This window comes from Corvus hawaiiensis, chromosome 30 (assembly GCF_020740725.1).
Source record: "Corvus hawaiiensis isolate bCorHaw1 chromosome 30, bCorHaw1.pri.cur, whole genome shotgun sequence".
NCBI classification, from domain to species: Eukaryota; Metazoa; Chordata; class Aves; order Passeriformes; family Corvidae; genus Corvus; species Corvus hawaiiensis.
The window spans coordinates 19207334-19222966 of NC_063242.1; the positions used below are offsets into that span (position 1 = coordinate 19207334).

Here is a 15633-nt window from a genome sequence, read left to right on the forward strand (position 1 = left end):
AGCCGCGGCTCGGGTGGCAGCGGCCGAACCGTGCCCGGCAGGCGAGGGAGGGCATTGTCCCCTCTACTCTGCCCTTGTGAGACCCCACCTGGAGTGCTGCGTCCAGCTCCGAGGCACGAAGCACAGGAAAGACCTGCTGAAGCGAGTCCAGAGAGAGACGCAAAGATGATCAGAGAGCTGGAGCAGCACCTCTCCTGTGAAGACAGGCTGAGAGAGCTCGTGATGTCCAGCCTGAAGAAGAGATGCTCTGGAGGCACCTTACACCAGCCTTTTAGTACCTAAAGGGGACCTGCAAGAGAGCTGCAGAGGGACTTTTTACATCGGCATATAACTGTAAGACAAGGGGGAATAGCTCTAAACTGAAAGAGGGTGGATTTAGACTAGACGTAAGGAAGGTATCTTTTACAGTGAGGGTGGAAAGACATTGGAACAGGTGGTGGATACCCCATCCCTAGAAGTGTTCTTGGCCAGGTTGGACGGGGCTCTGAGCAACCTGATCTAGTCGAAGATGTTTAGCAGGATGCTCCGCCCTGGAATGTGGTCAAGCAACTTGGACAATGCCCTGTTTACAAGGCTAACAGTGGTGGACTGAGAGGGCATCAAGCTGGTTTTGGTGTTGAATTATGATAAAACCAGTCTGACACATCAACCCCAAATTAATACCCTGACAGTGAGGCAAAGATTTGGCAGATAAGCTGCTAAGTTGACCTGGAGATATAGGACTGGCAGTCAGTCACTTTAAAAGTTCAGTCCACTTTCATATGGTTACGTTCTTCTAATATATCCCTTCTTGGAGTGTGTATGAAGATTCCTCCTTTGGGTGGGGACACCCCTCAAAGTTAGTCCTTAAGGGTGAGTGAGCAAAAGAGATTTTGCCCATGGTCGTTGGTATGGGTGAGTTACATCAATCTGTAATAATGATTCCTTTTTGCTAGTTTTAATAGAATTGCTTTAATATAGTTTCTTTAATAGAGTGCACTGTGCTATCCTATCCTATCCTAGTAGTTTCAGCTTCTATAGTGTGTAGTAAATAATTCTGATTAAGATCTTTTTGTCTAATCGTTTATCATAATGAATCAGTCATTTTTATATAAATATACCTGGTTTGCCATCATTTATCCTGCAGGACAAAAGTTCAATCACGCCTCTATAATTTCTTAGACTGAAACCATTTACAGTCTGAGGCTGAGATTGGATCCAGCCATACCTTGGCTCCTCTCTAAGAAGGAATTTAGAAAGCAAGGGGGTCCTTTCTGCACCTCATGACTCAGTGGAAGGGTTTCTCCAACTCCCACCCGTGACAAGAAGTCCCTGCTTATTGCAGAGGGATGGCCTAGATGGCTAACTTTAAAGGCCCCTTCCAACCAACTATTCTATCATCCTATGATCCTATGATTCACTGGTGACATGTAAACTATAAATATCCCAGGCAGGTGAGAAGCAGTGAAAGACACACCCTATCAAGTAATGGTTACTGGGTGACCTTTTATTACGGCCTAGGTAAGCCTTGTTTTTCCCAGTCCTGGTATTAGCAGGGCCCTACCTTTGCAGTTCTCACCTTGACTTTGCTCAGGTAACACAAAGTACAGGGCCCTCTCTGTACATGTACACCTTGTTTTTACAGGACAGAGCAAAGCAGCATAAATAAGAAACCTTATTTATGAGCATGGCCTAAACTAGGGAGGGAGGGAGGCACTAAGTGGTCAAATCCAGCCCATAAAATGAGCCTGTCTAACCTGCTACATTTAGCCTCAAAAGACAAAGCCAACAGAGTGCAAGAGCTGAACAGTTGACCTGCACTGAGATAAATTCAAGTATTTTAGTACATCAGATGTGATCCTATCTGGTTTGTAAGGTGGTGGCCCAACAGAGACATCGATTTCCAGTGCTGAAAGGTTTGGTCCATCCAGGCTTATAGAGATCACTGATGAGCCACTGTAATGGATGTGTCAGAGACAGCAGGGCAATTGATAGAGCATTTCCACTTTGCAGAGCACCTGTGTGTGTAAGGATGTCAAATGTGTATTTGGCAAACAAAGGCACACTTTGCATTGTGCCAAAAATTCAGCCTGTAAAGCTTCAAAATACATTAAGTAAAATTTACGGATATCTACAAAGACTAATGTAAGCATGCAGTAAGAGTACTTTTGACTTTTTATTAGAGTTTATCATTTATTACAGTTTATTACTATTTATCATTTTCATGCAAAATATTACAGTGATATCTCTGAGCTTTTTGCAGCATTTCTTAGTACAAGTGGGAGACATGGGCAAGGATGATGTTATCTTCTTACAGCCAAATACAGAGGCAGGTTTGAATTCTTGTAGGCCACTTATAGAGAGGGATTAAGAATGAAGATGTAAATTTCTACTAATGTTGTTTATCAGGACTGACTTGAATTACATATGAAGTAATCACTATGCAGCTTTGGAATAATTTTGATTAATATGAAGGGAAGTTTCTGCTCCATCTAGATTTTTAACTATTTTTATTGGAAAGTATGAACGTGTTGCAAATGATTGTGCTTACACATCATTTTACAGAACATTTCTTCTTAACACAATTCAGTTCAAAGCTTGATCCATTCATACAAGAGGAAATGGGATCAAGGCCTAATCAGGAAATATTTAAGAGACTAAAACAGAAGACTTATTTTTGAGAATTAAAACTTAGTAACAAGACATAGGAATATTAAGTCACTGTTCATATCTTTCTGAATCAAAACCTACCAAAACCCATTTTCTTAATCAGTGCTTGTACAGCTGTGCAAGAATAACGATTTTTCCCAGGGCAGCAGGACATTGCTTTGATATTCTGCTCATATATAAAACTGTTAAATTTAGACAAAGAAGATTGAAGGGGCATTAATCTTCACACCCCAAAAGGCAGCTGCAAACAGAAAGAAATAATCTCTTTCCACCAGGGCTACGTGCAGAGAGGGTAAGAAACATGCTGGTACTGCATCATCAGACAAAGCCACTCTCACCAGCACTTAGCAGTGCCACAATAACCATTGAACCTGATGATCTTAAAGGTCTTTTACAACCTAAATGATTCTATGATCCTATAATGCCTCTGTGGCACAAGCCTGCGTCATGCCGGCAGGTTGTGCATTACAACTTGGGTCCCTACCCTCTTCCAAATTGTTTCTCTTTTAGCTGGGGACTTTCTGGGGTAATGAACGCTGGAACAGTGTCTTAAGAGATTGTAAGGTGTTACGTCATTGCAGGTTGCTAAGGACAAATAAGATGAACTTTGGCCAACGAAGCTGATTCTTGCATGGCTGAGAAGTGATGTGAATGGCCTTTGCTGGGTCTGCCTGGCAGCATGGGCTTTGCTAGATGTGTAACAGGGAACTTACTCTGAGCAGGCTGGGGGATGCCACAGAGGCTATACAATCCCTTACCACTTCTGCCCTTGCAGCCACCCAGCTTTCCTAGGCTGGTTTTCAGAATATTAACAGTGAGTGTGATGGTACAGCTGGCTATGACTACAGACAGATACCTTCAATAGCTGGTGATGAGCCAGGCCAGAGGAGATTTCTAGGCACTGCTTCCTTCCTTTTAGGAAACTTGCCCAAGTAGACCTAACAGTGATTGTGTTGAAGCAAAGCACTATCCTGTTGCTGCTGTCCTGGAAATAGGGCATTTTAGTCACAATACTATTTTCCAGATAAACATTACATATAAAATTGAGATGTAAAAGGCAGCAGGTCACATACAAAGTACGTAAATTTGTATCTACAGTTGACTTACAGGACTGGGATCATTTTAATTTGTTTGCTTATGGTTCGGTTAATTTGTTGTATTTTTTTCCTGTTTCTTCAGTTAGTTCCTGAGATAAAAACAAATGCCACCTATTTAATTTCACAGAGTCACAGAATCAATTAGGTTGGAAAAGACCTCTGAGATCGAGTCCAATCTACAACCAAACACCAAGTCAACTAAACCATGGCACTGAGTGCCACGTCCAGTCTTTCCTTAAGCACCTCCAGAGACCGTGACTCCATCACCTCCCTGGGCGGCCCATTCCAGTGTCTAATCACCCCTTCTGTGAAGAAACTCTTCCTAATGTCCAACCTAAGCCTCCTCTGGCGCGGCTAAAGGCCATGCCCTCTTGTCCTGTCACTGGTTGCCTGGGAGAAGAGGCCGACCCCCAGCTGGCTACAGCCTCCTTTCAGGGAGTTGTAGAGAGTGATAAGGTCACGCTGAGCCTCCTTTTCTCCAGGCTAAACAACCCCAGCCCCCTCAGCCGCTCCTCACGGGACATGCGCTCCAGAACCTTCACCAGCTTCGTTGCCCTTCTCTAGACTCTATTTCATCCATTTGTTTTGCCGCTGGCTTACTGTTTGGTTTGGGTTTTTTCTCCCACCGATCCCTCGGTTACTTCCCGAGATAAAAACAAAAGTCAGCTATTTAACTTCTCCCATTCGCATTACCGGCAGCCCAGCGCAGCCCTGCGCCCGGCGCTGTCCCTCAGGCCCCGGGAAGGGGCGGCCGGGCGGGAGTTCCGCCGCCTCGCCTCGCCTCGCCCCGCAGGCGGCCCCGGGAGGCTCCGCACGCCGCCGGCGAGGCCCCTGCCGCCCCGGTGACATCACCGGAAAGGCGGGTCACCCGCGGCCAATGGGCCGCCTGACGGCCGCGGAGAACCGGGGAGGACCCGGAAGGTTTCGCAGTCGGAGCGTCGCTGCCCCGCGGAGAGACCTCGCTCCTGCCGCCCGCCCGCCCCTGCGTGCCCGATGGACTCGGTGGGAGTCGCCGCCGCCGCGCCCGACGCCGGGCCGGGCCCCGCCTGGCAGAGCAAGGTGAGCGCTGTGCCGGCGCCGCGGGGCCGCTGTCCGGGCTCCGGGGAGGAGCAGGAGGACCGAGGCCGTGGAGAGGGCGCTGCGAGGTGGTGCCAGCACCACCAGAGTCACGGTCACTCGGCAGAGCGACCCGAGCGTGGTTTGGTACCGGCAGTTATCTCCTTGGTGGGGAGAGCTGCTGTGGCAGCCTGATAACCGAATTGCTTCCGTCCGAGGGAACTGGAGCTAAGTGAGCTTGGTTATCCCGGCGGTAGGCAGCGAGTCCCAGCTCGCTGGGATTCGTCATTCCCCAGCCCCCGCCTCCCCGAGCGAGCTGTGTGTGTCCCTCTGTTGTTTTGAGGGCAAGTTTTACGCTAGCTGACCTTTCAGGGCTCTAGAAGCGGAGGAGGAAGCTGTGCGTAAACCCCTGCTGTTGGGTTATTCCAAGAGAAGTTTTATATAGGCTGTATGTCTGCTTGTGGGCAAACTTCCTGGGAAGGCTTTACCCCTGTCTCCAGAGGGTACTGAGACTGACAAACTGACTTTTTTTTCCTTCGTTAGTGAGTGACCATCAACAGTTTTTCAACCCCAGTTCTCCCTATTGAGTTTATGAAGCTACTCTTTGAGTAGTTCCCATAGTTCCTCTGTAGAAGAGCCCTTCCATTACATGAGCTTATTTTGGAGCCAGTGATAGCTAGTTATCCTGATTATTGTGTTGCCACTGCACAAGGCTTGCTGAATTGAAAAAAATATTTATTTCCAGTGTCCGTGGGGAGCCCCTAGCACAACATCAATATCATGTTCTCTTGCTGATGTAATGAGTGAACAGCTGGCAAAAGAACTGCAGCTGGAAGAAGAAAGAACTGCTTTTCCTGAAGTGGTTGCGTAAGTTTAAGTCCTGGATTAGTGATTTCCGTAGTTGTGACGCCGTCTTCTCTCTCACACGCAATTTCTTACAATGTACTCAGTGCATAGCAATATAGTAAATGATTTGCCTGTTGCCTCCTAACTCTGCTTCTTCAAATCTTCTTCAGTGAAGATGGCTTCCCCAGCTAAAAGTCTGCCTTAGATTCTCTTCTCTGTTGCTCTTCCTTCTTTCGTGAGGTTTTCTTTGCATTTTCTGGGGGTGTTAGCAGTCTGTAAGCTATATTTAGAGAATGTCAGAAATGGTTTTTTTCTACCCCTTTAGGGACTCTTCTTAACAGTGTGCAATGTTATTTTGAGAGCTATTAGATATATCACCTGTATCCTCCTATTACTTGAAAGCTCTAAACAAAGGCCAAGAACTTACTAGTTCTAAAATTGTACAAATTTTGACTATCTTTCCTGTGAAGCAGAACAAAGCAACACTGTTTGGGATTTTTTAAACATATAAATAAGTATACACATGCATACACCTGTGTGCCTTCTTTCTTTTCTCTGAAGGACATCTTAAAAATAGGGCTTAATGCTTCTTGCAGAATGGTAAACAAGCAAAAGTTTAAGTAAAATTTGCATTGTAAATGAGTGGCAAAGAGAAATGAAGTCATGATCTATTAATATTTAGTGTTGGCTTGGAGTGGAGGCAGACAGCTGAGATCCATTCCTTTCTGTGCAGCTCTGCATGAAGTCTGTTGTATAGACTGGGGAAGTGGTAGAAAGCAGTGTTTCCACTTAGATTGCTGTGTTTAATTTTTTAAAATTTCTGTTTTCATCTTATATAGTGCTGCTGAAGGACCATTTATTACAGGAGAAAATATTGACACTTCCAGTGATCTAATGCTAGCTCAGATGCTGCAGATGGAATTTGACAGGGAATATGATGCGCAGCTTCGGCGTGAAGAGAAGAAGATCAATGGAGATAGCAAAGGTACCTTCATCAGAAGGAATATTTTTGCTTTGGAGCTATTCTTGGCCCTTAGCTTAAATTGATGGAGCTGTGAGGAAGTAGCAAAGCCCTGATAATCACAGAGACATGCTTATTTGTTTTGTTTCTCAAGTCTCCATATCCTTTGAAAATTATCGGAAGGTGCATCCCTATGACAGTGACAGCTCAGAGGATGAGGTTGATTGGCAGGATACCCGTCATGATCCGTACAGAGCAGGTATGTGACAGCTTTAAACAATGCAATTTCTTCAGTCAGTAGACCTGAGAATATGACATAGTTAAATTAGGTCTTGTTTTAGTGTAAGGAGACACACCAGCTGCATTTAAAATCAGGTCACCTCAATGGGAGGTGTCAGCAGGAGGTTGGGCAGGTAACTTCTGTCTGCCAGTATATTGGATTCAGTGGCTGAATCTGGCAAAATACAGTGTACATGGGAAGTATTGTGGGATGTGCTTATCTGTCATCTACGTTTGGATGATATGTTTACATATCATCTGCACATGATATTGAATACTCCTGTCTTAGCATGCCAGAAATGTGTCTGACACCCCAGAGAAGACAGAGAAGTAAGTTGTAACATAGCCAAAGAAGCTGTCATGCTTAGGATGAGAGAAGACTGTATTAAGATTGTACAATTGAAGTAATTTATTCTGTTTTATAAATAAAATTATGTTACTTTTGTGGACGTTGTGGGACTTGTATGAGCATTGGTTATGTTTGTTTAGATGTAAAATTTGGTTTCTTTTTCTCACTGCTGGCAGATAAACCTACTACTACACCAAGAAGGGGTTTCATAGGAAAAGGAAAAGACATTACTACGAAACATGATGAAGTGGTATGTGGAAGAAAAAACACTGCTCGCATGGAAAATGTAAGTGAAAACTTAGGGAAACTTACTTTGTGTATAAAACTGGAATGCTGCAATTCAGCCAAAGAGCTAATGCTTGTCTACCAGTGCTACTGGGTAGGGTGCTGACTTTTATTTTTTCCTGTTGGATGAAAGCAGTTCAGTCTTTGGTTTATTGGTTTTTCACTTTGGCAGTTGGAGTTTTGCGTGGTTTCTGTTTAATAATAGTTTGTTATTGAGCAATTCAAGAATTTGCCCAAGAACTGGTTTGACAAAACAAAACTGTCAGCAAGTTTGGCACACAGGCAAATAAAACACAAAAGCTATTTTTGAAAAGCATAGATATTGTGTAACCTTCCTTCTAATTAATTTTGTCTGATAAGCCAAGTGTTTCAGTCAATTGTTTGACTTACAGCTTTTCAATCTGTTTATCTGTAGTACATACCTTTCATTTTCTTTAAGGTAACTGGTGCAACTTCTCTAAATAAGGAAGTGCTGCAAGTGCTATTTTTACAGGATGTTAGGTTACCTCATATCAATTTGGGCAGAACTTTGAGTTCTGAGTTTAAAACAGTGTGTTTTTTAACATAGTGACAACATCGCACAAGTGGGTTTCACATAGGTCCAAATCTATCCTGGGTTTTTCCAAATCAGGATGAGAAATTTCTGTTTGTGCCAACTTTTGGTGTCTGCTAGTAACAATGCTTAAATTATTATTTTTACTTGTAGTTTGCACCTGAATTCCAAGTTGGGGATGGAATTGGGATGGACTTAAAGCTGTCAAATCAAGTCTTCAATGCCTTAAAACAGCATGCATACTCTGAGGAACGTCGAAGTGCAAGACTCCATGAGAAGAAGGAGCACTCCACTGCTGTATGTTTTTAATAAAGTCTCTCTATCTACTTCTTATCTTGTGTAATAGCTAAACACTGCTTTGGTAACTTCTTGCAACATTCCATTTTTAGTAAAACAGCTAAGCAATATTATGTTAACGTTGCTGAAGGAAATTATATCAGCCAGCTCCTACAAAAAAAAGCTCTTTATTTGAGCTGCATTACTGTGAGAGCCATGTTGAAGTACAAGCAAGCAGCTACTGGTTTTTTCTCTTTGTCTTTCTAAACTTGTCTCTTAATCAACTACAATGAATAAACTGCCTGGAAGTTATTTATAGAAATATTCAGAGGACTAATTCTCTGCAGTTGAACCATGTGGCTCCAAATATCTGTCTTCATAACAAGTTTCAGGAAGATGAGGTGACCAACTGACCTAATAATTTAGGAATTTACTTGATAGACTGTATGGGTGAGTTTGGAGTAGGGCCTCTGGTAATTCCTGATGTGGACCTCTTCAAATTTGTGTGTTTTGCTTTGGTTTATTGTTACTTATATAAAAGGAATATAATACTTGGGATATTGTGATTCATGATTCGTAAAGACTCCTTGAAAACACTGTAGAAATTGCTGTTGAGCCTCAGTCTATAAGTGCAATTAGTAAAATACTCTATGTGCTGCACTGCTGATGGGAAACTAAGAGTATTAAATCATTAAATCAGTCCTGGAGCAGATTGGCTTTGCTTCATATGTTTATTTTGGTCAGGCTTCTTTTTCCCCCTCTGTCAGTTGAGAGAATTTTATTAATACATTATTCTTTCCACTTAGTTGAATTCTTGTGGTATATAAATATTCTAAACTCCTGGTAAAGCAAAGAATTGCTTTATTGAATTGAGTATTCATGTCTTGCCTATTCATTCTGTTCATCTCTTGTAGGAGAAAGCAGTGGATCCTAAAACACGTTTACTTCTGTACAAGATGGTCAATTCTGGGATGCTGGAGACCATCACAGGCTGCATCAGCACAGGAAAAGAATCTGTTGTTTTTCATGCCTATGGAGGAAAGTGAGTATGTTGTTTGTTACTGATGATAGCTTTAAGTACCAGAGATGACTTAAAAAGCAGAAAACACACAAGTATTTAAACATCTGCACCTTTTTATTCCCAAGATTAAAAGGTTGTATTCATGTATATGCAGATAATAATAAAATCTGAAAAGATGTGCCTTAACAAATTGGGAGAGGTAATCTATTTGATAAACAACTTATAATCAAAATGCCAAAACCCAAACATTCATAAGTTTAATCATCGAATTGTTATAAACTTAAGTTGGCTTCTAAATTTGATAGAAAATTAGATCCTCTCTTATATTAAAAATTGCTGTATGTTGCAATGTATAAAAACCCAAACCCATGCATTTGCTTGTAAATAGTTAACTTTGTTATATATTTGTCTTTTTCCATGAGAAGTGCAACTGAAGATAAAGTTATTCCTCCAGAATGTGCCATCAAAGTGTTTAAAACAACTCTTAATGAATTCAAGAACCGTGACAAATACATTAAGGATGACTACAGATTTAAAGACCGCTTCAGTAAATTGAATCCACGAAAGATTATTCGTATGTGGGCTGAGAAGGAAATGCATAACTTAACAAGGTAAAGAAAGAAAAAGGAAGTGTAGTTGCCAAATGCCTGCCAGTTTCTTATTCTCTCTTTAAGGAAGATACTCTGTGTCTGGGTGTTTGACTTTAAGGCCAAAGTAATACACAACCTGGCACAGGTTGAATCAGCCTGTGATTTCTTACAGTTTAATAAATTGTCAGCATCTTCAGTGATTTTGCAGCAGAATTTACAGGTCCATGAAGTTAACAGGCTCTAGTTGTAAAAGTGATTAGTATTCCATGAGCATTTTAGACTCACTTATGACTTTAGGATCTGAATTTTCCTGTGTAAAATACTGTGAAATATATATAATTATTCAGTTTTCATTTGTCTCAAAGACTTTTTTTACTCTGGATTAAGTTTCTCACACAGCTCTCAGATTGCAAATGAGCAAGTGAGAACTAGAACTTTGGGACCTTTTAAGCTTTTTTTCTGTTTTCCTTAATCAGTATTTATTTTCTGATCCACAGAATGCAAAATGCAGGAATTCCTTGTCCTCAAGTGGTTATCCTTAAGAAACATGTCTTGGTTATGTCTTTCATTGGCCAGGATCAAGTCCCAGCTCCTAAACTAAAGGATGTAACACTTAGTAATGAAGATATGAAAAAGGCCTACTATCAGATTCTTAATGTAAGATGATGCTGATTTCTCCTCCAATTCTGTGTTGTGTTTTCTTTTAGGGGAATAACTGTAAGGGCAAATCAGCACTTATTTACTTTACAGGATGCTTACATAATTTTCAAGATACAAAGTCCAAAGTCTTATTTTGCTGCTGTTTAATATGTGACTTAGAATCAATAAGAAATTATGCACTGAAAAAAAGATATAATAATCTGAGTGGAAAACATGCTGGAATTTGATGACAAACAGATGTTTAGCAGCAGAGGAATTGTGAGCAAGTAGTCCTCCTTTTATAGAAGCAATATGTGATTTAGAAAATTCTCTGAAGTCTTTCTGGGTTCACCAAACACTTAATTTGCTTAAGCACTCTCCAGTGGATTGCCTGCCACCTTTTTTAGCAAACCTAGATACTGGAGAATGAATTAGAATACTGCATGGTGGATACTTTAATTTCCTATTATCTGCTTGGTTCAAACACACACCGGCTATCTGTCCACTCACTATTACATTCTAGATATTAAAAAAACCCAACCAGGCAACCAACCCCTTGGCTGGCAACAGCTTGGTAACAGGAGTGGTCTAGGTCTCAACTGAATCAGACCAGTGAGCAGCACAACTGTGTTTCAAGTGAATTTGTGTCCTGGTTAGGATTCAGTCTCTACAACCTGTGAAGCTTCCTTCCTATGTGATAGGAGTGAAAATGACACGTATATTTAGAGAACATGTTTATCTGTCTCCTGCACCTGGACTGTTTGGCAGAGCTGACATGAGTTTACCAGAGTAACTCTTCTTATTTTGCCAAAGCTAAGCTCAGTGATAAAAATGTAGTTCACTGGCCATTTGCCAAAGCTGCAATTCCCTGGATGGAAGTGTATTGAAGACTTGGGTAAAAATTATGTACATTATGTGAGTGGAAAGGGAAAGATGGGGTTGTTTTGTTGTTTTTTCTTTTCAACAGTCATGCTAGCAATATTTGTTTGGAGTATAGCACACTTCATTCATTAATTTGGTTCCTTGCAGATGATGCAGCAGTTGTATAGGGAGTGCAACCTGGTCCATGCAGATCTTAGTGAATACAACATGCTTTGGCATGATGGGAAGGTGAGTTTGTTCTTATTTGGGGGGAAAAGGTTTCATCTACTGTGAAATATTAATACAAAGTGAATTGCTATTTCTGTCACTACAGGTCTGGCTCATTGATGTCAGTCAGTCTGTGGAGCCAACCCATCCTCATGGACTTGAGTTTTTGTTCAGAGACTGTAGGAATGTTTCACAGGTAGGACCTGTGATATCTTAGCTATACAGAAGATTACTCTTGTGCATTTTCCATGCTGACAGTGTCCTCTGAAAGTGGAAAAAAAAGTGGAAAAGTAAAATTATACCACTAGAACTTCTTTCAGTTATGTTTATCTGTGGGTCAACCAAAACAAAAATCTAATTTTGACTAAGTATTGTAACTGGGGGAAGTCAAAGGAATATTTTGTTCTGTGTAGTAAAGTGTTTAATGTGTGCTCTTTATATTGACTAGTTCTTCCAGAAAGGAGGTGTGGCAGAAGCACTTAATGAGCGTGAACTCTTCAATGCTGTCTCAGGTTTAAATATTACAGCTGACAATGAAGTAGACTTCCAAGCAGAGGTATAGCTTTCTTTGTCTAACAATTTTAATTTGGTTAGCTATAGTAGCTATTATAATACCTTAATTTTCCACATTTAGTTTGTGTGATTGGTGTGAGTAAAGTTTCAGCAGTCATTCTGCATCTCTTTTTAAAACCTTGAGTATTTTAACCTGCTACAAATGTTTACAGAAACTCAGATTGACAGATCTCTCCACTCCCTTTCCTGATGCCCCTGCTCCCAAGTAGAAGAGACTTCATACTGAATATAGTTGCTTCGTTTCAGCATTAAGGCAAATCTAGTGATCTGTTTTAGTTTAAAATCTGTTGTCTTGCCTTACATACATTAAAGGTTGTACAGCAAAAGGAAAGTTGGGTTAAAAATAATAATCATTCTACTGCTTATTTTTCATGGTTTAGATGTTAATGGATTTGAATTTAAAGTTTAGGCTAGCATTTTTAATTTTGAAGCTTAAAATCATGCTAGTGTAAATATGGACTTAGGAATCTTTGGTCACTGTTGGCTTTTAATTTTCAACCTTTGGCTGTAACTCCTCAAGGCCTGCATCCTGATACCGGATTTAAAAAAAAAACAAGTTGTCAAACATTCCGTATTTACTAATTAAAGTAAGGGCAATGTGGTGATTCTACTTTCCCAATTTGCTAATGAAATTGCAGGTTTATGCTAGTCCAGCATGGAGTAGGTGGGAGCTGGAAATTAGGTGACTCCTGGAGCAGGAGGTCAAAGTAAGAAAGAGATAAAGGGAACACAGTGTCACAGTTCCACGATCTCTGTATCACTGGAGAAAGGCACACTTCTGTACTCCGAGAAATACAGCTGAAGTCTCAAGGATCATCCAGTCCCCCCTCTAACTGGTGCATTTTAGTTACATAGCTTGAAAGTGTAAAGGAGTGCTGCTCATTTTAGTAACTTGTTGAGAACAGATGTTTTCAAGGCGTACCTGGCTGTATTGGAGCTGTTACATGTGACTGAATCTTTGAAATAGCAACATTGTACATACCTGCTCTGGCCTCTAAAGCTACTTTTTAATGCTGTTTAGAAGCATTCTGCTGCCAGCATGGTTTTGTGATTTCAGCATGGTTTTATTTTTGGCTCTCTAGATTGAAGCTTTGGAGAAGATGAATGAAGATCACGTGCAGAATCATGGAAAGAAACTGTCAATGTTTCCAAGTGATGGAGACCCACCTATATATGATGAATAGCACTGAGTTTATAGCTGCTCACAAAACAGAACACAAATTTACTGCTTCTAACTATGTTGGTGCAGTGGTAAATGTCAACTGCCAATGTCGAGAGAGTGCTTGGCTGGGAATACCAAAATGGAAAACACAGCGAGCATATGGTGATGCCTCAGTGGTTTGCTTTTTTTTTAACCTGTCCCACACATCAGGCTGGCACTGTGAGAATGGACTATCACTACCACTTTGAACAGACTGACAGTTTCACCAATTGCCCAGTTACATTAGACTAATGTAGCTCAGGTGGTCATGTTTTGCATGATTCAGAGCTTACATATCTTTTAGTCTAAGAAAAAAAAAATTTCAATCATCTATATTGTCCAAAGTATTTAGTGGGAAAGCACACTAGAAAGAGTCCCTCTTTTTTTTCCTAATGTAACTTGAAAAACTAATTAAACATTGTGTATGGACACAATGTCTTTCATCTATCTCCACCAAGGGCAAAATGAAAAGGCAAACTGTGCACTGCAATTGCATGAAAATGTTTATTTAGCAAAGTAATATATTTATAAATGCAAAAGTCTGGACCTTGTCATTTGAAGTACAGGGAAGGTAGCTCTACTATCTCTGTAAATACTGTTGGGTATTATATGAGAAAGAGATTTGAATCCAACCAGCAGAGGACTTCCTTGGTGCCATGCCAGGAAATCCTGAGTCAACAATGTATAATAAAAGAGTCAGCTCAGGTAGCTTCACTCTTAATATACAAAGGGTTCCAAGAACTTGGTGCAAGCCAAAAATAAAACTGTATAATAATCCTGTCTCCACCTAGAATGTCAGTTTGGAGCATCAAATATTCTTGCCCTAAAGATAATCATAGACAAATCTGAGTATTCTTTTTTCACCTGTAAGCAAAAAAGCTTCATTTAGAAATAATGATGACTGATATTGGTTTCCACAGTCTATTTTATGCTTTTATTCTTAATGTCAGTCTTTTTTTTTTCAGCAACTTCTAAAAATCTAGCAATGTTTCTCTCCAAAACAACACATTTAAAGGTGAACTGACATGGTGGGATAGTTTGGAATTAAGAAATTCTAATCAACTTCTTTTTAACTGATTTCTAGTTTCTGATGCTGCTCTTTATCAAGCAGAATATAGTGATGCTACATGTGACCTTCTCACAGTGTGCTGTGAAAGTGACTTTTTTATCTCTTTTTGTTGGAAAACTGGTGGTGAAGTAAAATCTTAAGATCTTGTGGTGGTATTCTCGCATGGTTCTTTGCATCACAGAGGCCTTCATTGATCTTTGGTGCTTCCCTAGAGCAATATTAGGGTAGGACTACACTAATTCCTTACAACAATAGAGAAATGACTGTTTGGGTGGGTACTACATGAACAATAAACAACCTTGGTTTTGCCAGTTTCATCCCAACACTTGGATCCTCTTCCTTTTTCCAAATTGGACAAGTATCTTGCATTTACCCCTTACTTTTGAAATAAAGGAACTTGTATCTTTCAGATACTTAAGTCTGTTCCAAATTTCTCAGTGAAACAGTTTCCCAGAATAATGGTATCAGGGAAAGAACAGACCACTGTAAGGGAAGTGCTGCAGTTAGCTAACCACTTCAAGAAGACTACAAGCTTCTGTTGTCAAAGATAACTAGATCTCCTTCAGAGAAGGCTTTTTATTAAAAAAGTGATAGTCCTATTCCAGGCTTATAACTAGTTTTAGTACTCTTAACATTTCTTAGAGGGGAAAAAATCTCAGAACAGTTGCTAATAGCTTAAAATGTTCTTGTAAAAGGAAGATTATGATTGCTACAGCTATTTGCATGAAGTGAGAGGAAGAGAGAGCAGAAGTAACAGGAAGCAAGGGGAGGGACTTTTTTGAGCTACTATTTGAAATAGGCCCCTGCTTGTATCCCTGTGCTTGGACTGAAGCTTCAGTTGTTACTGTCATTTTTAATTTCTTGCTAAAATCTGTCTAGCACAGGCTTGAAAAAACAAAACACGCTCCAAATAAATTAAGCCATTTTCCTTGAGTCTAATTTAAATCAGTTGGGCCCAATTATATTATGTATTATATATATAATATTATATATAAATATATTTTCACTTCCATCAGTAAAATTGGCTCAGGAATTTGCATGGAGATTTTAAGACACCTGGGCATGTTTTCGAGTTTGCTAAAAGAAGCATTTTCCTGGAC

The 15633-nt window shown here is 40.5% G+C and overlaps 1 protein-coding gene across 2 annotated transcripts; it reads left to right on the forward strand.

The window, feature by feature from the left end:
- The first annotated feature begins 4622 nt into the window (after positions 1-4622).
- RIOK3 (RIO kinase 3) lies at positions 4623-14688 on the forward strand. Of its 2 annotated transcripts, none has more exons than XM_048289619.1 (13): positions 4623-4805; positions 5548-5669; positions 6488-6633; positions 6764-6868; positions 7414-7523; positions 8229-8372; positions 9266-9393; positions 9795-9983; positions 10460-10619; positions 11631-11711; positions 11797-11886; positions 12139-12246; positions 13346-14688. In XM_048289619.1, exons 1-13 carry the CDS (start codon positions 4740-4742, stop codon positions 13445-13447), a joined length of 1551 nt encoding a protein of 516 aa, XP_048145576.1. In that variant the 5' UTR covers positions 4623-4739; the 3' UTR covers positions 13448-14688. The 2 variants fall into 2 exon arrangements, with proteins under 2 accessions (XP_048145576.1, XP_048145577.1); XM_048289620.1 differs by having other exon boundaries at positions 4625-4805; positions 9798-9983.
- Positions 14689-15633: the final 945 nt, after the last annotated feature.